Here is a 26,231-nt window from a genome sequence, read left to right as displayed (position 1 = left end):
CAAATTTGGTTAGATACTATTAATTTCTAATTATTATCATTGGTAATTTTACAACCTAATTTGTATATATTTTTATTACTTGTATATTTTTTGTATATTTTATTTTTTGTTGATTTGAAAATAATAGTTGATTTGGCAAAACTTGAGTGGTTGGTTCTAAAATTTTGCCAAGTAAGCGATGCTACTGACATGATATTAGTAAGAAGAGAAAGATGTTTTAAAAGTAATGTGGATAAACTTATCTATCTACTTTTTTATATTAAGAATAGATAGATAGAATTAATGAGTTATACATTTATTTTTTTCAATTTAAAAAAGATATAAATCTAGTCCACATGCATGCAAAGAATCTTGAATTCCTCTTCTCTTTCACATTCGAAAAGACAAACAATGGCGACTTATATTGTCTTATTTTGGTAAATACTTCATGTACTGTTCTTCATCACCATCATAAACTCAACTAAGCTTAAGTTGCAAACTAAGTTTCAACATTACTATCATTATCATAGCCCATAGAATAAGGCATTGGAACCCTGAAAATTTCATTCCTATGGATTCCTACAAATTGTGTTTTTTCTTACAAGGCAAGCCAAGAAGAAACATCGAAAAAGGTCAACTCAAAATAACAGTAACGAGGACTTTTATTAGGGTTAGTTCTCATTTATAATATTTTATATAGTGGTACATAATAATGTCAAGTGTATCAATGAAAATCACACCAAAAAGTAGGGTAGATTCACTGTATCTGTTCCATTTGAAAGCTCCAATTTAACTATAACTCAAGCATAAACAAAGGGCGTTTGCCCAAAGGTTAAACACTATATAAAAATATATATAAAAAATGTATTTATAAAAAAGAGTAAAGAATCGTTTTTGTTTCCAATGTTTAGGGTAAGTTCTATTTGTGTCTCTAAACGTTTAAATTGTCTTATTTATATCTCTAATGTTTGTAAAAGTGATTCAATGTTATGCTATCATTAATTACACATTATAAACTTTAGTTGGAATTCTACAAATCTCTTTTTGAAGTTAAAATACAAATGTTTGGTCAGAATCGACGATTCACTTCGGATAATAACGCATTAAAGTTGAAACTAATCTCTACAACATTTATATAATTCACTTTTTTTAGGAACATAATTGAACTGAACACAAATTTTGGATACAATATTAAAATCAAACACATTCAAGTGAGACCTAATTGAAAATGAATATATTCAAGTGAGAATAATTAAAAAATACAGTCTGATCTATTAGTATAATTAACAGCATGATAACATTAAATCACTTTTATAAATGTTAAGAATATAAATAGAACGATTTAAATACAAATAATAAGACTTACTCCAAATATTAGAAATAAAAATAATATTTTATTCTATAAAAAATAAAAAATTATTATTTTATTATATTCAAATTTAACTTCAATTGAATTTTGATTGAACTTTTAAAATTTAAATCTCTAACTCCAATAATGACCAATTTGGTTTTTAGAACATTGTATATAAAATATTTGGATGGTGGAAACATAATAAGTGAGTAAACTTAGAGGCAAAACCTTGGGGAAGTGTAGCACTATTTTCAGTGCTTTGCTAGTTTTCTATAGTATAAGAATGTTATATATTATTCAATTCCATGAGTGACATACTAGCATGTGATAAAATCTTATTAAATTGGTAATGAATGTAGATGGAATTAAGAACAAATGCATAATGTAAATAAAGTTGGAATAACACTTGCTATTTAAAAAAAAATGGGCGCAAAAAATTTGAATCTTTTAGATTTTGAATTTTATTTTAGAGGATAAATTATCATTTATTTTATAGGTAAGATTAAAAAAAACTATAAAAAAAAATCATTCAAATGGATAAATTATCATTTATTTTATAGGTAAGATTAAAAAAAACTATAAAAAAAAATCATTCAAATGTAAAAATTATATTTTATCTTCTCAAATAAAAATTTAAAATTTAAAAGATTTAAATTCATAAAAATAGAATTATTGTTGTTAGAACATTTATTAGGTGAAAAAAAACAAGATAATAAAAAAATTGGATCTTTTAAGTTATAAGCTTGTATAAACAAAAGACAATTGATTAAAAAGAAAAAAAAAACCCATAATTACAAAATAAAAGGTGATATCTTAAATTGGTACCCAAAATTTTAATTAGACACTTAACTATTTAACAGAAAGATGTAAGTATTTGATTGAAAATTCATTAAGAATCAATTTAATAACACTCCAAAAAGAAAGAAAAAGACTGAACTATATAATCCACAACTTCAATTTCAAGTGCAACTTAGTTACGTAACATCTAGATATGTGGCCTATAAACGTCTAACAGTTATCTAGTATAAAATAATAATAATAATAATAAAAAAGAATGAACTAAACTAATATCCCAGTAATTTAGTTCCTCTAATTTTTAAGTTCAGTCACATTAAATTAATTTATACAAAAATTGTAATATCAAATAACTCTTTTTTTTTTTTTAAATATTTAGAAAATCAAATAAGTAATTTAGAATTTCGCTTGATATATAGGACACAATATTAAATTATTATAACTTCGATTTAATATGAGATTGTATCTCTAATATAATTTTTTTATTTCTAAATAAAAGTTAATAAGGTTAATTTATAAATTACTCTTAATTATTTTTCTTTGTTTAGAAGATAAAAAAGGTTAAATGATACGTTTGTAAAGGATATTTATTTGGGTAGATTTTGGGTGGATTGAATTCCATAAATTTCCAAACACCCTATCAATAAAAAAAGCATAAGAATAGTTTATTCTTATATTCTTCTAAAATTTATTTTTCATATCCACACATATATCATAAAATAATTCCAAAATATCTCCTGTGAAAAGCTGATTAATACATTCAAGTTAAACTATTTACAAAAAAAAAAATATTTAACTATATATTAAATCATACTTGTTTTCATATTTATTTTATACTTAAACAAAGTAACTTAATAAAATACAACTAAACAAATACTATATATTACAAAAATATTTTATGCACAAAAAAACTGTTAAATTAATTATTGTGTATTTATAAATAAATAAATATTTTATATTTTAATATATTACTGATTTGATAACAAATTTTTGATACAGACTTAATATAATTGATATATTATTATATTATATTATACCATTTATATTAATACCTAAAATGCTAATAAAAATATTTTTTTTCTTAAATTAAAAAAATAATAAATAAATAATAATCCTCTATATATATATATGAGTCGTGAGAAGGGCCACTTTCTAAATCAACCATTCAACCCCAACATAAAATCACAACCTCATGTCCAAATTTATGTAAATCTTGGAACAATAATAAATTAAAAAAAAAAATTCAGTTTATTCAGTTTTCAGTTTCACTCTTTCAACTCATGGTTCTCAATAATAGTCTCAGATAACATCATAACAAAGATCTTTTATCATCACTCTCATCTTTCTCACTCTCACCCACGCGCTCTTCATTTCTCACGCGCCACTTTAAAAATAGAAAAAATGCCGACCTCTTCATCTCCGCCGAAGTCCACGGCGGAGCACGGCACCGGCGGCGGAGCCGGAGGAGGAGGATTATACGAAGAGGAAGGATGGGTTTGGGCGCAGATCAAAGCGGAGGCGCGTCGCGACGCCGAATCGGAGCCGGCGCTGGCGAGCTACCTTTATTCAACGATTCTCTCTCACTCTTCGTTGGAGCGTTCGATTTCGTTCCATTTAGGGAACAAGCTTTGTTCTTCGACGCTACTTTCGACGCTGCTCTATGACCTTTTCCTCAACGCGTTTTCCTCCGATTGTGCACTGCTCTCCGCCACCGTCGCCGACCTTCGTGCCGCAAGGGAGCGGGATCCGGCGTGTGTGTCGTACTCTCACTGCTTGCTCAATTATAAAGGTTTCCTTGCATGCCAGGTGCCTAAACCCTCTTACTCTCTCTCTCTCTCTCTGATTCCGAGATTTTAGGGTTTATGGTTTTGATTGTTCTTTTTCATTTATTTTGTTCTTCGATTTCCAGATTCTGTTTCTCACTTTTTTTACCCTGAAATTGTGTGGCTCTTTTGCTACAACTGTTTGCAGCTTCTGTTTCTCAAGTTGTGAATTTGTGCTTCGATTTTATTAATATTAGAGTAAGGAGACAATTAGGTATGTGAAGATTTTTCGACTTTGGACTAATTAGTCCTAAAGAAAAAAAAAAAGAAAAAAAAGGTACCAATTTAGTCTTATGGCATACACATAATATTTTTCTATCAATTCATCAACTAAAACTTAACTGTAATGCTGTTAATTATTCTGACGTATCTATTTATAAAAGATAGTTATGTAAACAATAACTTTTGGAGCAAACTTCACTTGTTTTAATAGGATTATGGTAAATAGAGAGCACTTGATAAAGGGCATATAAAAATTCAAAAGATAATAAATGTTTGACTATCCAAAATTACATTGTTTTCATGCTAAATATCGAAATACATGGACAATTCGGTTTCTTTTTGCACTATTCATTGATAGAAGGACATATATGTCTACCATTTGCTATCTTGGAGGTCCTTATTGGTACTTTTTTCCCTTCAAAGACTAATTAGTCTAAACTCAACATCTTCGAAGATTTAATTGTCACTTTACTCATTATTATTACTATCATTATCATATTCTCAAATTGAGTGAATTTGTGCTTCAATTTCAGCTTCTGGCTCTCAAGCTGTGAATTCTCAAGTTGTGTGAATTTGTAGTTCAGTTAAAGTTTTTGCTTAATTGTTTGCAACTTCTGTTTCTGTTTCTCAAATTGTGAATTTGTTCTTCATTTCTGCTTTACTTTCATAACTTTCCATTTTTATCACTAATTGTTCAAATTTGGTATATATATTTATATTCCAGTTTTCTGCTTGTGTTATATTATGTATTTATGCATCATTTTTTACCTTCTCAATTTGGAGCTTCTGTTTATAAATTTATTTATTTATTTGTTTGTTTTTCATTCGTCTGTGTGTTTGTCTGTCGTTGCAGGCTCACCGTGTGGCACACCGACTGTGGCAGCAGTCACGGCGGCCATTGGCCCTAGCACTGCAGTCTCGGATAGCTGATGTCTTTGCCGTGGACATTCACCCTGCGGCGAGGATTGGGAAGGGGATTCTGTTTGATCATGCGACCGGCGTGGTGGTTGGAGAGACTGCAGTGATTGGCAACAATGTCTCCATTCTGCACCATGTGACCCTAGGTGGTACCGGTAAGATTGGTGGGGACAGGCACCCCAAGATTGGTGATGGTGTGCTGATTGGTGCCGGTGCCACAATTCTTGGCAACGTGAAGATTGGTGAAGGTGCTAAGATTGGTGCCGGGAGCGTTGTTTTAATTGACGTGCCACCACGGACTACCGCGGTTGGGAACCCAGCGAGGTTGGTGGGTGGGAAGGAGAAGCCTTCTAAGCATGAGGATGTCCCCGGGGAGTCAATGGACCATACGTCCTTCATCTCTGAATGGTCAGATTATATTATTTGAATATGAATATAAAAGATGAATGCTTCAGAGTTCAGATGGATTTAGGAGGAAAAGAAGGGGAATTTTATGTTATTGTAGAGTTTGTAGTATAATTAGATTATAGATGTGGATTGAGAGCTTAGTTGGCTTTGAAAATCTAAGGTTATTCAGTTACTGAACTGTGTTGAGATTTGAGAAATGATCCTGTAAATTCCTAATATGCTAATAAGGCTATGCCGCTATGTTCAAAATCCTGAGATCAAGATTTTGGCTGCTACTGCAGTATGATATAAAACTTTGGGATCATGCAATATAATAGTATGTGGTCTACTGGTTTTGTTAATAATCTGGCTTTCAAACATGGAATGACTGTTATATTATGGTCTCAGAATCAATACAATTCACTTTTTCATCACTGCCAATTTTATTTTCTGAGTTAGCAGAACAAAGTCATATACCAGTGATGCAGAGAGAAAAGGGTGGTTTGGGTGATAGAGACATCATTCATGAAAAATCTTAAATTGAATACATATGAATATACGGGTATGTTCATCTAATCGCAAAACATCAATTTCATGTAATATTTTTCCCATAAAAATGAAGTCAATTTATTAAGTGATAAATGTTTCTCCTGGGTAACAGTCATCAATTTACTATGGAACTGCTTGAACCAACTATTTCTATGGAACTGCTTCCTGATGTTTTATGTACATTACTCTCTTCCATAAGTCCCCTCATTTTAACAACATCTTCCCATCTGTTGGACCCAGCATAGGTATTAGATGAGAGTACATAGTTACCACTGTTAGAAGGATCAAGTGCAAGAAGCTTGTTTGTGGCAATCTCAGCCAAGGGTAGATTTCCATGAATCTGAGAGGCACTCAACAATATCCTCCACACCACAACATCCGGAGCCATCGGCATTTTTTCGATGAACTCGTAGGCCCTTTGTAAATTACCGGAGCGACTCAAAAGATCAACTATGCATCCATAGTGTTTCATTTCCGGTTTCAGTCCATAAACCTTTTCCATACTTTCAAAGTATTCTAATCCTTTATCAACCAATCCAGCATGAGCACAGGCCAGTAAAACCCCGAGAAAGGCTCCATGGGTCGGCTGCACGCCTTCTTTCAACATCAGGGAAAAGTAATGGAGAGAGGGAATCGCAAAACCGTTCACTGCAAGACCTGAAATTAGTGAATTCCATGACACAGAGTCCTTCTTACTCATCCCATTAAACACCTCCAAAGCTTTCTCAACTACACCACATTTGCAATACATATCTATAAAGGCATTTCCAACATAAACATCGGCTTTAACCCCATGTTTCCTTATATAGTCATGGACAGCCTCCCCAACATCAAGTGAACCGATATGTGCACATGCGGAAAGCACGCTAGCAATGGTTACCTCGTCCGGCTTCACTTTAGCTTCCATCATCTCTTTGAAAAGCCTCACTGCATCAGCAAATTGGTTTGCTTGAGAGTAACCCGTAATCATGCTGGTCCACGAGAACACATCTCTTTGCGGCATTTCATCAAACATCTTCCTAGCACCAATCAAGTCCCCAACTCTCAAATATCCCATAATCATGGCATTCCAGGAGACCACATTCCTCCTTTGCAGCCGATCAAATACTTCTCTAGCCCGATCAACAATGCCGCGTCGCCCGAACAAATCAATAAGCGTGTTCCCCAAGTAAACATCAATCTCAACACCATTTTCCTCAATGTACTCCACCATTTGATCAAAAACACCCCACTCACCCAAACAAGAGCATGCAAACAAAACCTTCACCATAGTCACTGCATCCCCTCTTACACCAACCGCACACATTTCTTCAAAAACACTCAAAACCTCCCTAAACCTCTTCCCCATGCTATACCCACAAATCAACGAGTTCCAAGACACCAAATCCCTCTCAGGCATTTCATCAAACACCTTCTGAGCACGCCCCATCTCACCTAAACAACCATACATGTGAACCATCGCGTTGGAGACAAATAACCACGACCCAAACCCAAGTTTTAGAACACGAACATGAGCCATTTCACCGCACAAAACATCGTTAACTCGCGCACAGGCCTTGAACAGAGAAGGGTAAGTGAGGTGGTTTCCAAAGAGGCCATAGCGGAACATGAGGTTGCAGGTCGTGATTGCATGATGAGGTTGGTGGTGGGAGAGGGACCAAGCTCGGATCACGAGGTTCCATAGGGACAAGGTGGGCTTTTGGATTCGGAGGAGTACGAGGTGGGCTTTGGGGAGTGTTGTTGGGGAGAGAGTGTAGGATGTGATGACGTGGCAGATGGAAGAGGAAGCGTGGGCTTCACGGTAAGTTCGGATGAGGTGGGCATGCAGGGCTTTGATCTGGGAAGATGAAGGTTTCATTGTTCATTGGGAAGATAAAGAAAAGATTGGGTTTTTGTTTTTCAATGGCGAAAGAGAAGTTAGAAGAAGCAGTTTTCAATGGAAGAGTTGTTCTTCTCATTGCGCTCTGATTCTGAAGCTGGTTTAAGCGTGTTTCAAAGATGGCGTGACAAACCACCATTTCATGAGATCCCATAATTTTAAAATATTTATCATTTTAATAATTCACCACCTTTATTATTTTGTGTATCTTGATATAAATTTCAAATATATTGAATTATTAATATGTCAAATTTTAAAATTGATAGATATTTTTGGAGGAAAGAGTGTCGTTAGTTTCTTAAATTGAAGAAGAAAAACAAAGCTTAAGATGATGTGGTTAACTGCAACTAATCATTGTATTACAAGAGGTTAAGTACGATTTTGATCTCTAAGATAAGGGCTGAAAATTTTTTTTGTTCTAAACTTTTTTCTTACAAAAATCGTCCCTAAAATTTAACTTAATTTTAATCGTCATTTTTATTAAAATTTTAATTTTTATTATCAAATTATCTCTAATTATAATATATATATATATATATATATATATATATAAAAGAAAAACAGGTTAAAGGGCTAGGGAACAGGGGAAGGGAATCACGCCACGGGTTTTGGATTTTTTAGGGAAGAAGAGGCGGAAGAGACGGAAGGGAAAGTGGAAAAGGGAAGGGAATTCGTCGCCGCTGTTCCTTGTCACCGTCGCTGCTCGTCGTCGTTCGGTCGCTGGATCTCGCCGCTGCTCCTCGTCGTTCGGTCGCTGGATCTCGCCGCTGCTCCTCGACGTCGACGCCAGCAGATCTGCGAGGGTGGACGTCGCGCGCTGCTCGCCGTTTTTGCTTCTCCTCCTCACTGGGTCACCGATCGTAGATGCTCCTAGCCGTTTCTGCTTTTTCAGTGACAAATCCCCCGAAGAGCCTTGCTGCTTCTGTTTCTTCTGATTTCGATTCTGATTTTATTATTTTTGTGCTTTTGATTTTGATTCTGTTATTTGATTTCATTGTTCTTTTGATTTTGATTTGTTCTGCTTTTGATTGTTCTTCTGTTTCTATTTCTTCTGTTTCATTCTGTTTCTATTTATGCTTCTGATTTCATTGATTTTGCTTCTGATTTTATTATTGTTGCTGCTAGTGTTTGTTGTTATTCTTCTGTTTTTGGTTGTTGTTGTTTCATTGTTGCTTCTGCTTTTGCTTCTGGTTAATTTTAGGGAAGAAGGGAAGGAAAAGGACATTTTAATTCAAATGATGATTTTAAAATCAAATTAAATTAGGAACGATTTTGTAAGCGAAAAAAGGTTGAAAATGAAAAATTTTTTTAACTTCTACCTTAAGAACCAAAATTGTACTTAACCTCATTATAAACTAGTAAACTACGTAATGGTTTAGGTTGGCTGTTACCTGCTTGGGTTGTCTCATCATATAATTTAAAACGAAGTAAATAGTATTTCTTTTAGGACATCTTTTAACCTAGGTCAAGCACTAATTCGTTGGTAGAATTTGAATCTCTAACACTTATTTAAACGGACTAATAAGTTAACTATTAGACTAATCTAACTTAACTGAATAAATAGTCATTTTGATAGTCAAAAAATTTATATTTTAATAAAAATAATTTCAACAGATTAAATCTAAAGATATCTTATATTAGACAAATTGATCTATATGCTATTTTTTTTTGACAACATTACTTGCTAAATTATTTGTACATGTAAATAGATATTTCACCCTTATTTCTCTATTTTCTCTTTTACATTTAAATTAAATAATCTTTTTAATTATACACCCATTTAAATATTTATATGAAAATGATAAAAGAGTTGATAATTTACTATTTCTATCTATCTATTTATCTCTTTATTACATATAAAATTAATACCAACATATAAAATGAGCTTATGTCATATTTTATGTATTTGTATCACATAAACAATTTCACATATATAAATGATAACTTTGCAATTTAGTATATAAAAAATAATTAGACTTCTCTATAGTATTAATATGTCATTTATCATCGTCCGTTACAAAATTTAAATCAATTTTAATATGTTACTAACCAATTTTTTAAATTTCTTAATCAATTAAATTTAATACATATTATTACTATATTGAATTAAAAAGTAACCATTAAAGATAATTTTTTCTTGTATTTATTTTTGAATAGTTATATTGAATCATATATAAATTATCAGTTAATATTTTGTACAATATTTTTCACATATTATATTATTATATAATTTATCTCTAAATAATATAGTATTTTAAATTTATACTACATAATATAATTAATTAGCTCTCAAGTCTTAATCTAGTGATTCGGTCTTAGAGAAATAATTCAAATTGAAGACATGTATGTATGAGTATGATACTCAAACAAATTGAAGGAAGAAGAAGAATTAATTGAATATGGAAACTCCACTGATCACCTGCAGTCAACAACTCAATTAAATATTTATATGAAATCTAAGCCACAACCACAAAAAATGATGAGTTCCAAACAAACTAAGCATAAGACATCAAGAAAAGTGCTTAAAGACAGGTACCGCGTGAAGCCATTGTCTAAACACTATTAATTTCCACAAAGACTAGTTTCCATTGGTCATACTTTAGATTTTTGAATACTTTGTTTCATCCTTCAAAGAAGAAGATAAAAATGAAGTAAACTGCAAAGTCAGCTATGCACTCCACTGCATACAATTATTGCTGAATACCTTTACCTTGCACCATTATTGCAATATTCCTCTCTCTTCCTTACATTCTCAAAATCCGATCACGCACTGATTCATTTGCTGTTTTTCTGATCATCATACTATGGCTGAAGCACTTCTTTCTGGCTTCATCAACGTTGTTCTTGAGAGGCTCATTTCACGTGAGTTTGTCAACTTGGTGGTGGGCAAGAAGCTGGACCGGAAGTTGGTTGACAGGCTCAAGACTGCTATCTTGGCTGCCAAAGCTCTGGCTGCTGACGCTGAGCAGAAGCAGTTTGGACACGAACTCGTCAGGGAGTGGCTTGATAGTCTCAAGGATGCTCTCTACACTGCTGATGACTTGCTGGACCGTGTCTTCATCAAAGCTCAAATTCGCAGCAAGACACGCATTCATCGTCCTGGCTTCCTTGATTTGTCTGGTAGGAAGATGGTGACTAAGATAGAAGAGGTGGTTGAAAGAATAGAAGATCTTGAGAAACGCAAAGATACCCTTGGTCTCAAAGACATTCCAACGGGTAGCTCCTCATGGAGACCTCCATCCACTTCTCTTGTCAAGGGGAATTTGTTCGGCAGGGATGGTGACCAACAGGCATTAATCAAGATGCTAAACGACAACAATGATCATCAGTTGTCTCTCATCTCTATTGTTGGTATGGGAGGGGTTGGTAAAACAGCTTTAGCCCGATGGCTATACAACAATGAGGCTTTGATGAAGGAGTTTGATCCAAAAGCATGGATTTGTGTTTCTGAAAATTTTGATGTTGTTGAGACTACAAAGAATGTTATAAAGGAGATCAATTCAGGTGATTGTAGCCTTGACAGCTTCGAATCACTTCAAAAAGATTTGAAGAAAAGACTGTCAGAAAAGAAGTTCTTCATTGTTTTGGACGATGTTTGGAGTGAAGATGCTGACATGTGGAATAGTTTTATCACCCCTTTTCAACATGGGAGAAAGGGGAGCACTGTTCTTGTAACTACTCGCAAGGTAAATGTTGGTCGAATAGTCCAACACTATAACTCTTACACTCTGAAGCAACTGTCAGATGATTATTGTTGGTCTATTTTTGCCGACAATGCATCCTTTCCAGAATCAAATGGAAGCTCAGAACTGGAAGGAATTGGTAAAAAGATTGTCAAGAGGTGTGATGGCTTGCCGTTAGCCGCAGAAACACTTGGACGCTTGTTGCGCTCAGAGCATCGTGTTGAAGAATGGAATAAAATACTATTGAGTGACATTTGGGACTTTCCCGTGGAAAATTGTAAGATTGTTCCTGCATTGTTATTAAGTTACCATCATCTGCCTACTCATTTAAAACGTTGCTTTGTTTATTGTTCATTGTATCCCAAAGATCATAAACTTGATAAAGATAAACTAATGTTGCTTTGGATTGCTGAAGACCTTTTACAACCACCGAGGGGACAAACTTTAGAAGAAGTTGGTTGCAAGTGTTTTGATGATTTGGCTTCAAGACTATTTTTCAAGCAGGTCGATAACGATGATGAGAAGTATTTCGTGATGCATGATCTCATGCATGACTTAGCAACTTTTCTTGCTGGAGATCTTTATTGTAGATTCTCAGAACTTGGTGAAAAGAAAGAGAGGAGTATTCTAACTCGTCATTTGTTATTCGATCGTTCAATCCGTAAGAAAACATGCTCTTGTAGTAAAATAGAATCTTTGAGGACATTATTGTATATCAATCATGGAACTCGCGCAACATTATCATGTGACCTATTGTCAAGGAATAAATACTTGAGAGTTTTGTCCGTTCATACACTCAATATATTTCCTTATTCGATAGCTAAAAAATTGATCCAATTGCGCTATTTGGATCTCTCTTGGAGTGCTGTTAAGATATTGCCCGAGTCATTATGCAACATGTGCAATCTACAAACTTTAAAGTTACAAGGATGTTCAGAGCTGACTAAGTTGCCTGGTAGCTTGGGTGAATTGATCAACCTACGCTATTTGCATCTCTCTGGAAGTGCTGTTGAGACACTGCCAGAGTCATTGTGCAACTTGTGCAATCTACAAACTTTAAAGTTAGCAGGTTGTTCAAAGCTGACTATACTGCCCAATGACATGTATAAGCTTATGAATTTGCGGCATCTTGATATATGGGGTACTCCTCTGAAAGAAATGCCAAAAGGAATGGGCAAATTAAAACAGTTGCACACTTTAAGCAAGTTTGTGGTGGGAAAGCAAGAAGACAATGTAATCCAAGAGTTAGGAGGACTTTTAAATCTTCATGGATCACTTACGATTCAGAAATTGGAAAATGTGGTTGATGGCAATGAGGCAAGGAGAGCAAGGATAATAGATAAGAAGCACGTTGATGAAGTATTGTTGGAATGGTCTCTATCTTCAGGTGATGATATGGTTTCAAACACACATACTGATGAACAAGATATACTTGGGGGCTTGCAACCACACACTGGTTTGAAAAAGTTGAGTGTTTGTGGATACAAAGGTAAAATATTTCCAGATTGGATGGGGCATTCCTTGTACCAAAACATGACAAGTGTATCTCTACAATATTGCTGGAATTGCTGCGTGCTTCCGTCACTTGGACAGCTGCCATCTCTCAAGTCCCTAAGCATTCATGGTTTTCGTCAGCTGAAGAGAATTGGCAAGGAGTTTTACAAGAATGAAGGCGATCAACATTCTTCGCCTATTGCACCGTTTCCCTCACTGGAGCGTATGCAGTTTCATGACATGCCATGTTGGGAAGAGTGGCACTTACCTGACTCAGAAGCCTTTCGTCAGCTTAAGATCCTTCAAATAAGAGGGTGTCGAATGTTAAAGGGAGATATGGTTAATCAGGTATTCATGAGAATCGTTTCTTCCTCATCGGATGTTTCCAAAGTGCGCCAACTGAAAATACGAGAAGGTCATACAGAATCGGATAAATGGATGAGGCTTAATGGGGATAGTTTATCAATTAGGGGATTTGAATGTGTGGCGGAGTGTGCATTTAAGGCAAGGATCATCCACCATCTAACTTCCCTCCAAGAAATACATTTCTTGTGGTGTGAGTCTGTTGTATCCTTGGGGAACAATTGTTTACCCAAATCTTTGCAAAAGCTCAGAATATATAGGTGCAGCCAAATTGAATTACTCCAGCAACAACAGAAATATGATTTGGTAGATCTACAGATAGATGAGAGCTGTGATTCACTGACCTCATTGTCGTTGGATGCCTTTCCAAATCTCAAGAATCTGGAGATAGAAGGGTGTTCAAATCTGGAATCAGTTTCAAAGTCAGAGCCACCACACGCTTCTCTTCAACGTCTCACCATCGAGGGCTGCTGCAAATTAGTGTCGTTTGCAAGAGAAGGACTGGCTGCACCCAACTTGACTCATCTCGATGTTAGCGGCTGCTGGAAGTTGGAGGCATTGCCACGTGACATGAATAGTCTTCTCCCAAATTTACAGTCTCTCAACATACGAGGTTGCCCAAACATTTGCAGGTCGCCAGAGGGTGGTTTACCGACTAACCTGAAAGAGCTTAGGGTTGGAGGATGCGAGGAACAAGTGAGGGGTGTATCATGGTTGGGCAACTTGGACAACCTCACTCATCTTTTCATTAATGGTTTTGGGTGTAAGAGCATAAAGTCATACCCAGAGGTGGGTTCGCTGCCTCGCCTTCCCTCCCTTACCACTCTTGAGATACGGTCGTTTCATAATCTGGAGACATTGGAGTGCAACGAGCTTCTCCGCCTCACCTCCCTCCAAGAATTACACAATTCATTGTGTCATAAGCTGGAGAATATTGCAGGAGAAAAGCTGCCTCCCTCTCTCTTACTACTTCAAATTGACAACTGTCATTTGCTGGGCAAACACTGCAAGAACAAGCATCAACAAATTTGGTCCAAAATTTCCCACATCCCCACCATTCAAGTCGATGACGACCAAATTTTCTGAGCAGGTAATTCTCTAACCTTCATGTTTGTCATGCTACCTCAATGAAATTCACTCATGCATAAATTTCCTTTTCCTTCAAGTCAATTTTTTTTCTCTTTCTTTAAACAACATTAACCACTTGTACTCATATGCCAACTGCAAAATTTGCATTCTTTTCTTTCACTTATCGGGAAAGCTCTCAGTTTGCAGTTGTAGTTAAAGAAATATCCTTTCTTACTCTGGGAAACCGTCATTGTTATCTGTAATACTTGTTAACTCTCATATTTTATTCAAAAAAATCGCATTTTTTGTGTATCCAACAGTTGGGTGTTTATATTTAAACAAATGGATGTATCAAATTTAATATTTTCACAATCTTCTGCAGGTAGCTTATGCACATATCAAGATGTAATCCTATACATTGGCTATACATCTTCATCTAATTCTAAGTTCATTTGTGGTGGTAATTAAGCTCGATTGATGTATTCGGAAACAGAAACTCTGTGTTTTCTGATTTTGGCTTCAAGTTATTGAAAAGCAAAGATATGATGGAGAAAGTTGGTGACACTCATTATTGAAAAGCTTTGGTTGTTGTTGGTAGATTTTTCTATTCCTCTCTATAATTTTCTTTCTTTTTTGCTTTTTGCACAGAGAAAACATAAATCATAACTTTATTTGTGGAAAGAAAATAGTTACAAAATTGAGTTTCAGTCTTTGTCAATTCTTTATGATCATAGAGTTAGCTGTTGTTGCAAGATTCATGTAGGACAGTGAAAGGAATCAGGATGCATAAGGTGTATAAGTTTTTTGCTCATAGATTGAATTTTACATAAAATAAATAGTAGTAGATGCCTATAATAAGCTATTTCTAATACTAAGAAAAGGTTCTGTAATAATAACTATTTCTTCCTTTTTGGGTTTGGACACGTTATCAAACAGATTTCCCAAGGTGACGAAGGTATGTAGCTAATGCAGTCAAGATGCAAAGAATATGCTTTCCATATTTGAAGATGATAATCATGTACCTAAAGTAGTCGAAGAAGTTGTAGTGATGCCATCAGCAACAATTTCGTTCCTATCAACTTCACTCAATGGTGTGTGCAGTTCTGTACACATACCAAACCAATTGTGTTCACGAGGTTTTCACATAATTGTGTGTGTGGTTTCTGTGATGACAAACACTTTTAAGTCTTAGAAATATTTTTTAATTTGTGTTTCAGGAAGTACATATTGAGGTTTGGTAACCATATCTAACTTATCTTCATTCAATCCAAAGTTCATCAAAAGAGGTGCTCTGTTATTTTAGCTTCAGGTTGTTATAGTTACTCCTTTCCTCCGTACAATTTACTTTTCCTATTTTTGTTGGAGCAAGAAAAAAAGATGATAATAGCTTGGTTTGAGAAGGAATTGTATGTAGTTCAGGGAAGGTGGTGTTTCTACCTTTCTTATTTTGTAATGTCTATGCTAAACTAAATGTACTATAAATATTAACTTAATTTTGGTTCTTTAACTGCTGCCAAAGCTGTTACAATGCCAAAACCTGAAATCAGTGGTGGAACTTGTAAATTTAAACAAAAAGATGTAGCATTTCTAATGCATTCAAGTTTATTACATGAATTTATAAAGACATCTGTAAAATGTCATTATTCATTAATAAAATCTGTTATCAAAGACAATCTTGATAAACTTTCTCCTTGTTGAAGAAAATATTAGGTCGGGGATTTGAGTGTTTGATCGCTTGTGATTCTGCTGGGAGTGTCAAGCTTATTAGCTCCTCTTTTGAAAATTATGTGAGTTCTTAAACTACACGTCTAGTCTAATAATTGATTTTTTTTGTTCAAACATTTCATGAAGAAGATCATACTTTTACTAAATTGATAATTTAAGTTTTACAATTTTGTGATCATACTCGAATAATATGCACTTCGGTATGGATTAATTTGATGTAATGGACCTCAATTTTCATTACCATATTGTTACCAGAATGATAATTCTTTTTCTTCTTTTTGGGTTGATTATGCAGTCACTATAAATCTGCAGTTGGGGAGTGGTTCAATGGTGGATTGGGCTGAAATTTCGATAGCAAGTTCTGGATGTAATTTTTCGTTCCGAATTGTTGGAGGATTAAGATAAGATTTGGAGGGTGAGATATAGCTTGCATGTGCAAAGTAACTCTGGTTTTGAAAACTTTTCATGTTTTTGGTTCACATTTATATGCTGTGGTGCTTGATTGTTTTGACTTAAATGTAAGCATTTGATTTGTTTACTTATTTGAGATTCTTTTGTACCATTAGTTATTATAGTGGTTTTTCTTTTTTAGTCCGAATGACCGGTGGTTTTTACCTCTCACATTAAGAGGGTTTTCCGCGTTAAAATTTTGGTCTCTTGTTTCTATTTTTATTTTTTTGACTTCTGTTATTCTATCGCTGCCACTGTTTTGTATATTGTTATCCCAATTATTCTCTCAAGCAGCTATTCCAATTGATGAAGCATTTGCCAAATCAATGCGTTCGGTTTTTGAGTTCCTCTTCTTTCGAGATCTCAACCTTCACCCAGCCTGATGATTCCTCAGAAGATTGAACCTCTTCCTGCTCTTCCATCTGCTGTTTGGGCTCTGGTTGAGTGTCTTTTGCAGCAACACTACATTCCTCTTCTACAGCGGGTGGAACTGTTTCAGCCTTAACTTGCTTCACAAGTTCGGATTCTATTGTTCCTTCTTGATCAAGAAACCCCACCGGAAGCTCCATCATACGTTCCATATCTTTATCACGCTTCACAGATTTGGACTCTATTGTTTCTTCTTCATCAAGCAATCCAATTGGAAGCTCCATAATAGGTTCTACTTCCTCCTCTTCATGATCTGGTTCATGCTTTAAAATTTCTGTTCCACTGTCCATGTTGAATTCAGATGCTGCAATATCCTCATCAAGTGGTGCTTCATTTGGTGCCACATTAGGTTCTGCTGCCACGTTCAATGCCAGATCAAGTGGTGACTGAAACAAAAAATAACGAAACAAATACATACTTTTTATTCAACATTTTATTACCAAATCAAGGTATATTGAAAAGAAATTGCTGATTTGATATTAAGTAAACAGCATCAATAACACATATCTGAATAATTTCCAGCTTCAGCAAGAGCCTCATTATATTCTCTCCAAGTGCAATCCTCTGCTTCTCATCATTTTGTAGATCAGAAGAGTGCTCAAACGCTTGAATAGAAGTTTTGACATTAGTCAACTCCTTACTGACTTCGGCTATCTCCTTCAATTTCTCCAATGGCTCTGATCTCCTCACTTGGTAACTGTGATACACAGCTTGAATTCAAATGGCAACATCAACATCTGATAAATCCTTTCTCTCCTATCCGCCTTCGTCAGTTGGCTTACTAGCCTCTTCCATCATCTTCTCTGCTCCATTTTGTGCCTTCTTTTCTTCAGTATCTCCAACTGAACAATTCTCATCTGCACCCTTGTCTCCATCGGTCTTATTGTCAGTCACCTGAATGGTTTCCTCTTTTGGTTGAACTTCCTTGCTGACATCTGCTATATTACACTCCTCAAATTCTTCAAGAGGTGGGTGTTGAAACACTTCTTAAAGATATTGGCATTAGCTCCAAATCTACATCATTCCTAATCAGTGCTGTCACAACCTTGTTGATTCTTCCTGGTATGCTTTAAGCATGAGGCTCATAGATATCTCAGGAACAAGGTACGCTTTTTTTTTTTTTTGGTTTGGCAGTTTAGTACCTGTTTAGTTGTGTATTTCGGTTATCATTTTGAAGACACTCTGGAGATCTCAAAATTTAACCCTTCAAATTGGCCACCAGAGTTGGTTAAATACTTGCTCCATGAAATGGAAGGTTCAAATATGTTTTAGGATAGTTTGAAAAAAGTATACTTTTTAAGCATCTTTCTATTTGCTTCTATTTGTTGTCTACTTGTCAAAAACAGATTCCTTAATATGCAGGCAACTACGACTCGCTGCGATTCCTGTGTTGATAGTCTCGCTTATGCTTTTGCTTCTGCTGCTTTAAGATAGCCTATGGACCAATTCCAAACTTACTCTGCTCTGAGATTTTTCCAACAAGGGTGTGCGGCCTCTGCATAGCTATATGCGCTCTAGTGTTATGGATTGGAAGCATAATTGTCACATACACACTGCCTGTGATGCTCAGCTCAATCGGACTCGCCGGTTTCTTTGGCATATATGCTGTTGCTTGTTCCAACTCCTGGATATTTGTGTTCCTGAAGGTTCCAGAAACATAGGGCATGCTTCTGCCTAGAATCTGTGACAAAATATTGATCTCATTCTCATGAGTTTAGCGTGTATGCAAGCATGTCAGTTAGTTAGTTAGAGAAAGATATCTTGGTTGTAGTTCAATTTCAAACGTATATGTACCATCCTTCTTAAGGTGGAATGAAAGTTTATGATTACTTGATTAGCTTGATTTATATGCACCTCATCACAAAATGATGTCTCAGTCTTTTTCACTAATTAAAGAAACCAATAATCCAGCATTTACTAATATACGTTTAAAATTAAATAATAAAAAATATAATTATAAAAATTTGATATGAATAATGAAAGAAAAAAAATGAAAAAAATAAATTGGGTGTCTTGTTAGTATTTCTGAACACGGTGTTTGTGTTCATATCTATCTCATCTGTCAAACAGAGAAATTTTTTGTCTTTGGTGTATCCAACATTTGAGATTTTTTTTTTAGATGTATTGAACAAATGGATGATTCAAATTTATTGTTTCTACTATCTTCTGTAGGTAGCTTGTGTACATGTTGAGATGTAATCCTATACATTGACTATATTTCTTCATTTAGTTCTAAGTTCATTTGAGGTGGTAACTAAGCTGAATTGATGTGTTGGGAACCAGAAACTGTGTTTCTCATTTTGGCTTCATGTTATTGAAAAGCAAAGATGATGGAGAAAGTTGAAGTGGCACTTATCATTGAAAAGCTTTTGCTGTTGTTGGTATATTTCTCGGTTTCTCTCTATAATTTTATTTTTGCCTTTTTGCATGGAGAAAAAATAAATGATAGCTTGATTTGTGGAAAGAAAAGTTATAAAATGGTCTTTCTGTCTTGCCAATTCTTTGTGAGCCAGCTGTTATTTGCAAGATTCATGTCGGATAGTAAAAGGAAGCAGCATGCATGAGATGTATGAGCTTTCAAAATAGAAGGATCAAAATTAAACCAATGATCCAACATTGTGTTCATGAGGTTTTAACATATCTGCATTACTAAAAATGGTATAAAAAATAAACAAGAAAAGAGAGAACGTAGAACAATAAGCGTGTGGCGCTTTTGTGATGACAAACACTTCTTGTAATGTTTTTTAATTTGTGTTTCAGGGGATACATTGAGGATTAAGCAGCAATTGCCACGAGAGCATTGCAGTTCTGGACAGAATCTTGAATTGCAGTTTCAGTAAAGAAAAAGCAACAGAAATGCAGAGTCATTTATGACTTCTACCTTTTTTTTCATATATATATATATAAGATAAAAAGATAACTGATGTCATTATGAAAGTTAGATATCCTTTTATCTTATCATCCAGAAACTCTATACTTAACTGAATTTGCAATGTATTAAAGATATGCCTTTGATTTGATGTATCTTTCAGTGACAAGCAATGAGTGTGAGCTGAATGATTGGAAGGAGAAAATCTTCATCTTAAATTAAAGAACTGATGTGTGATGCAATGTAGATTTGAGCAAATCTTTAGACTGCCTTTACCATGTGTGTTGTTCAATTGGCAAATCTGGGGTGAGAATATTGATATGATTTTTTTTCTCCCCTGAAATGATCTCTACAAGGGATATATTATTGAAAAGTAAGCATAATGGATTATGTTAATCTTATTCATGTATTAGAGCATCAATTTAAACACTGAATTTCTCAAGGATTGGACTGCACTTGTATTTAAAAACTTTTTCAAGTGACTAGTAATGTAGTGTTGAAAATGTGACCTATGTTCATCACCATCTGCATCAACATTGCCACAAGCTCATTCTAGTACAAGTTTAAGCCTACCACTATAGCAAAATCATTTACACAAGTAATCTGCAAAGTACCTGCAATTATCAAGCAACATGACCTTAACTAGTTCTAAACTGACTGCTCAAAGAATTGCATCAACTATGCAATGATTTAGCTTCATTGTTACTTGCTAGGAAAATTAAATTGTCTCGTGAAATTTAAAATAGAGTAAATAGCCATGTTGATTGTCAAAAAATTCAGATTTTGACAAAAATAGTCTCAATAGATAATAATAACAAAATGACTGAAAAATATGTTCTATTTGACAAAATGATTCAAGTGCTTATTTATTTGCTAACGGAGTCGCCAACATAGCATATTAGTTGCTGACTAGGAATATCATTTTTCTAGTAAAAAAGAAAAAGTATTATTTATACATGTGAATACTGGATAGGTATTTCACATTCTTCTATCACATTTAAATTTAATAATCATTTCAATTATTTGCCTATTTAAATGTTTCAACTATTCAACTATTTATTAAAATATTAGCTGGGTTGTGAAAATAGTCTGAAACCTTCCTCAAGTTGCAATTTTAATTTGTTGCATCTCTTGGAATTAAAAAGTTAAATTACACAGTTGGTCCTTATACTTTTAGTGAAATTACAAATTAGTCCTTACACTTTAAAAGTTTGTAATTGGGTTCCTAAAGATAATTAAAATTTGTAATTTAGTTCCCTCGTTCAAAAAGTATTTGATTTAACAGAATATTCTCAGCATATTCTCTATTTTAAACATGTAAACTGCACATGTTTGCAATAGAGACCAATTTGCAACTTTAGTAAAAGTATGAGGATCAACAGTGTAATTTAATCATTTGAAAATGACCAAAAACTTCCTAAACTATCTGAATCCACCTTACCCCTCCCCAGCTCTCTCACTCTCACTTTCTCACTTTCTAAAATGGCACCCCAACCCCAACGCTCTCTGTCTCTCACCTCAGCTCACCATCGTCGTGCCTCTCGCCTCCGTCACCGCGCCGGATTCACTAATAAATTGAGTTGCTATTTTTGTGTTGATTTGTTGCTATTTTTTTCTTAGACATTAAATTGTTCTCTTTGAGCATGTTTGGGATTGGAATGGTTCTCTTTCATTTATCGTCGGTGTTCAGTATTGGGATTGGAAGAGAAGAAAAAGTTGTCGGAAGAGAGAGGCGAGATGGAGAAAGGAGGCGAGACCCGACTCGTGAGCACAAATGCGGTGGATCCGGCGTAGCGACGGTGAACCGAGGTGAGAGATAGAGAGCGGTGGGGTTCAGTGTCATTTTAGAAAGTGAGAAAGTAAGAGTAAGAGAGTTGGAGTGTTATACCCACGAGAAAAAAAAAAAAAGGAAACAGAAGTGCATAGTCACGTGGGTGGCACATGCCCCCACTTAAACCCCTTCCCCCTCCTTATTCTCTCGAGCCTTCCCCGATCTCTCTCTCTCTCTTTTATTTTCATTTCCTTCATACAAATCAAAACCAAACCCTCTCTTTTCCTTCATCTCCTCTTCCATTCCATCTTCTTCATTTCAAAATCTTCATCCAACTACAACACACCAGATTTCATTTTACCCTTTTATTTTATCTCTATTTTAATATATCATCTATATCTAAAGTAAATTTTTATTTTTTATAACCCCAAATCAAGAAGCTCATACTAATGAGTGAAGGAAGCATTTAACTTTGAGTTCCAATTATTATTGAGGCTTCAAGGTAACTCTTTGACTCAATAATTAGCCATATTCCCAATTTTTGTCATCTATATATTTATGGGTATGTATAAATCCGAATTAGGGTTAGAAAATTTGGGGCTTTTGTCAAGGTGAGTAAGATTATGTTAATTGACAATATTAGTAGCTCACAAATATCATTTTTATCATATTTCTAGAGTTGTAGAATTATTGGACATCATGTGGTAGCTCGTTGACGCGCTCAGAGTTGCTTCCGGTTCTTTTGAATCAAGTTGTGAGTGGATATTATATCTATAATTATTTTTAAATATATTATTACCAATACCTATGTTGAATCATTAATTTTGGAGTTTGAAAATATTTTATTATTGTGATTTTTGAATTTTTGAAAATAAATATTGATTTGTGAAACTTACAATTTTATAAAAATACACACGAGACGATATTTATATATTTTGTAAAGTATAAATGTTTTCTTATTTGACCTTATGTAAATTTAATTAAATTTTAGTATGCAATCCTATATATATTGATTTGCTATGGAATTTAGTAGTATGTTATAAGCACTAGAGATTTTTATAAGTGATTTGGTTTGGATTGGTCTGGGAGACTCTGACTAGAAAACTGTAGTTAACGGCGGTTATGACGTTAACCTAGATGCATCTGGCTCAGACCTCAGCTAGTAGGGGCGTTGCTAGCCTAACGTGTAGGCCACACGTTGGATCTGTTATACCGTACGGGCACACTAGAGGAAAGGGCTACCCTTAGAGGTGGAGCCGCCCTAGGTGTGTAATATTTGATTTGATTTGACTTCTGGAATGAGAACTCCCATTTCAGTTCATCCGCTTAACTATTTATCTAATGTTTGTATAATTAATTAATATGAATTTCTCATCTCTGAAAAGAAATATAATTTTCAAGGTAAACTCTGTATTGTCTCGTGTGGGTTATAGATGTAATGTTTGCTCACTGAGTTGCAAAACTCACCCTATTATATTCCCATGTTTTTCAAATACAGGAGTCATTCCAGGTTCCATTCTACCTGCCCCTCAGTAGATCTTAGTCATTTTAGTGAGCCCTTCTTCTTTCCAAGGGCTAAGTAATTATGTAATGGAACCTTTGCTCAAAATCTAGATTATGTCAATGCTCCATATGTCACAGGCAAGATCCTCGTGTGGGTTATGTTATTTTGAATCTTGAACTGTTTAGGTAGTGATTATGATTTGGTTATGTAAGACTTATGGTTTTAACTATATACTCTAGTTATCAACTTGATATATATATATATATATATATATATATATATATATATATATATATATATATATATATATATATATATATATGATGCGTATTTTGGATATATTTGGTTGTGGATATAATTTGGAGTACGTTGTTGTTGTTGTCTTGGAAATGGAGGTTTATTATTAATACAGGGAGTTAATATTTATGTTGGTAAGGTCCTAGAAACAGAGGAGATTCTGTCCGTTTTTGTTATAACTGAAAAAAAAAAAAAGGATGGAAAGCACGTGGGGGGCACATGCCCCCACTTAAATTTTCTCCCCTTCTCCCCCATCTGTCGAAAACTCCCGTCCCCCCTTTCCTTCTTTCATTTTCTTTTATTTCCTTCCAACAAAACCTAAAACCCTCTTCTCCTCTTCCCTTCTTTCCCATCTATCTCTCCCATCTTCTCATCTCTTCTTCTTGCAAACACACACCATCATTAAACCCACTTCTTTCATCTTAATTCCTTCTCCTTCTCTTCTCTATTTTATTCATTCAAATTTCTTTTATCACAACCCTAAATCATGGAGCTTCAACCTACTTGGTGAAGAAAGTATTCAACTTTTGAGTTCTGGTTATTATTGAGGCTTCAAGGTAACTCTTTGACTCAATAATTAGCCATATCTCCAATTTTTGTCATCTCTATATTTATGGGTATATATAAATCCGAATTAGGGTTATTAGGGGTTAGAAAATTTGGGGCTTTTGTCAAGGTGAGTAAGATTATGTTAATTGACAACATTAGTAGCTCACAAATATCATTATTGTCATATTTCTAGAGTTGTAGAATTATTGGACATCATTTGGTAGCTCGTTGACGCGCTCAGAGTTGCTTCCGGTTCTTTGGAATCAAGTTGTGAGTGGATATTATATCTATAATTATTTTTAAATATATTATTATCAATATCTATGTTGAATCATTAATTTTGGAGTTTGAAAATATTTTATTATTGTGATTTCTAAAATTTTTGAAAATAAATATTGATTTGTGAAACTTACAATTTTATAAAAATACACACGAGACGATATTTATATATTTTGTAAAGTATAAATGTTTTCTTATTTGACCTTATGTAAATTTTAATTAAATTTTAGCATGCAATCCTATATATATTGATTTGCTATGGAATTTAGTAGTATGTTATAAGCACTAGAGATTTTTATAAGTGATTTGGTTTGGATTGGTTTGGGAGACTCTGACTAGAAAACCGTAGTTAACGGCGGTTATGACGTTAACCTAGATGCATCTGGCTCAGACCTCAGCTAGCAGGGGCGTTGCTAGCCTAACGTGTAGGCCACACGTTGGATCTGTTATACCGTACGGGCACACTAGAGGAAAGGGCTACCCTTAGAGGTGGAGCCGCCCTAGGTGTGTAATATTTGATTTGATTTGACTTCTGGAATGAGAACTCCCATTTCAGTTCATCCGCTTAACTATTTATCTAATGTTTGTATAATTAATTAATATGAATTTCTCATCTCTGAAAAGAAATATAATTTTCAAGGTAAACTTTGTATTGTCTCGTGTGGGTTATAGATGTAATGTTTGCTCACTGAGTTGCAAAACTCACCCTATTATATTCCCATGTTTTTCAGATACAGGAGTCATTCCAGGTTCCATTCCACCTGCCCCTCAGTAGATTTTAGTCATTTTGGTGAGCCCTTCTTCTTTCCAAGGGCTAAGTAATTATGTAATGGAACCTTTGCTCAAAATCTAGATTATGTCAATGCTCCATATGTCACAGGCAGGATCCTCGTGTGGGTTATGTTATTTTGAATCTTGAACTGTTTAGGTAGTAATTATGATTTGGTTATGTAAGACTTATGGTTTTAATTATATACTCTAGTTATCAACTTGATATATATATATGATGCGTATTTTGGATATATTTGGTTGTGGATATAATTTGGAGTATGTTGTTGTTGTTGTCTTGGAAATGGAGGTTTATTATTAATACAGGGAGTTAATATTTATGTTGGTAAGGTCCTAGAAACAGAGGAGACTCTGTCCGTTTTTCTGAAAATTTGGTCGTTTGGCTTGCTGAGGGACTTGTCCCTTGAGCGCCAGTCATGGCTTGGTTCGGGTCATGACAAAGTGGTATCAGAGCTTTAGGTTTTCCTGTGTAATATGGAGCAAGTGCCCTTTAGTAAGATCACAATTGTGCAAATGGAAGCCGGCCCATTTTCACAAAGTGTGATGTTACTAGAGGCCTATAGGAAGTCGTCCTCAATCTTTTGGTCTCATAATTCTTTCTGTCTGTCCTATTGTCTTTGAACTCCATATACATATGTCGTTGGTGATCCAATCGCTTATTTACTCAATAGGTGGAAGATGCCACCTAAGAAAAGACGTGGTGGAGCTGTTAATGCTCCTGATACTGCTGAATCCAATAGGGCAGTTTCTCCGCCACTTGGAGCGCTTCGACAAAGGCCAAGGAGCCAAAGGATAGCTGATAGGCGCGAAGGAGAGATACCCCGCGAGAGAGTTCAAGAGAACCCCGCAGTAAGAGAGGCTCAACCGGACTTAGCAGCTGAATTGAGGGGAATGAATCAAACTCTTAATGCGGTGTTACAGGTTCTAACAAATCAAAATAGGGGTGAAGCGAGACTTCCTAATGCGCCAAATCCTCAGCCTCATAGGGTTCATCAATTGTTTGGGGATCAAGAGCCGCCAATTGAAAAGTATTTGAAGTTGAATTCGTCCACTTTCAA

At 34.7% G+C, this 26,231-nt stretch overlaps 3 protein-coding genes and 1 pseudogene across 5 annotated transcripts; 2 read left to right on the top strand and 2 right to left on the bottom strand.

Moving 5' to 3' along the window:
- Nucleotides 1–3,274: 3,274 nt before the first annotated feature.
- SERAT1;1 (serine acetyltransferase 1;1) lies at nt 3,275–5,909 on the top strand. The gene is made up of 2 exons (XM_016325170.3): nt 3,275–3,931; nt 5,024–5,909. Exons 1-2 carry the CDS (start codon nt 3,527–3,529, stop codon nt 5,513–5,515), a joined length of 897 nt encoding a protein of 298 aa, XP_016180656.1. The 5' UTR covers nt 3,275–3,526; the 3' UTR covers nt 5,516–5,909.
- Nucleotides 5,910–5,977: 68 nt separating this feature from the next.
- On the bottom strand, nt 5,978–8,026 carry LOC107623030 (pentatricopeptide repeat-containing protein At2g22410, mitochondrial pseudogene; annotated as a pseudogene). The gene has a single exon (XR_015905097.1). The product of XR_015905097.1 is annotated as a pentatricopeptide repeat-containing protein At2g22410, mitochondrial pseudogene (transcript).
- A 2,449-nt stretch (nt 8,027–10,475) lies between these two features.
- LOC148572849 (putative disease resistance RPP13-like protein 1) lies at nt 10,476–16,857 on the top strand. Of its 2 annotated transcripts, none has more exons than XM_088506290.1 (6): nt 10,476–14,533; nt 14,894–15,105; nt 15,448–15,602; nt 15,729–15,820; nt 16,222–16,298; nt 16,532–16,857. In XM_088506290.1, the coding sequence occupies exon 1, from the start codon at nt 10,708–10,710 to the stop codon at nt 14,527–14,529; it is 3,822 nt and encodes a 1,273-aa protein (XP_088362416.1). In that variant the 5' UTR covers nt 10,476–10,707; the 3' UTR covers nt 14,530–14,533; nt 14,894–15,105; nt 15,448–15,602; nt 15,729–15,820; nt 16,222–16,298; nt 16,532–16,857. The 2 variants fall into 2 exon arrangements, with proteins under 2 accessions (XP_088362416.1, XP_088362417.1); XM_088506291.1 differs by having other exon boundaries at nt 16,212–16,298.
- A 152-nt stretch (nt 16,858–17,009) lies between these two features.
- Nucleotides 17,010–17,531, bottom strand: LOC148572848 (uncharacterized). The gene has a single exon (XM_088506292.1). The coding sequence runs from the start codon at nt 17,529–17,531 to the stop codon at nt 17,010–17,012; it is 522 nt and encodes a 173-aa protein (XP_088362418.1).
- Between the last annotated feature and the right edge of the window lie 8,700 nt (nt 17,532–26,231).

This window comes from Arachis ipaensis, chromosome B2, assembly GCF_059453495.1.
Source record: "Arachis ipaensis isolate K30076 ecotype BB chromosome B2, ASM5945349v1, whole genome shotgun sequence".
Taxonomy (NCBI): domain Eukaryota; kingdom Viridiplantae; phylum Streptophyta; class Magnoliopsida; order Fabales; family Fabaceae; genus Arachis; species Arachis ipaensis.
This window is presented reverse-complemented; position numbering and strand designations above follow the sequence as displayed.

Coding starts and splice junctions, on each gene's coding strand:
- LOC148572849 (XM_088506290.1), top strand. CDS start 10,708: ATGGCTGAAGCACTTCTTTCTGGCTTCATCAACGTTGTTCTTGAGAGG.
- LOC148572848 (XM_088506292.1), bottom strand. CDS start 17,531: ATGTATTTGTTTCGTTATTTTTTGTTTCAGTCACCACTTGATCTGGCA.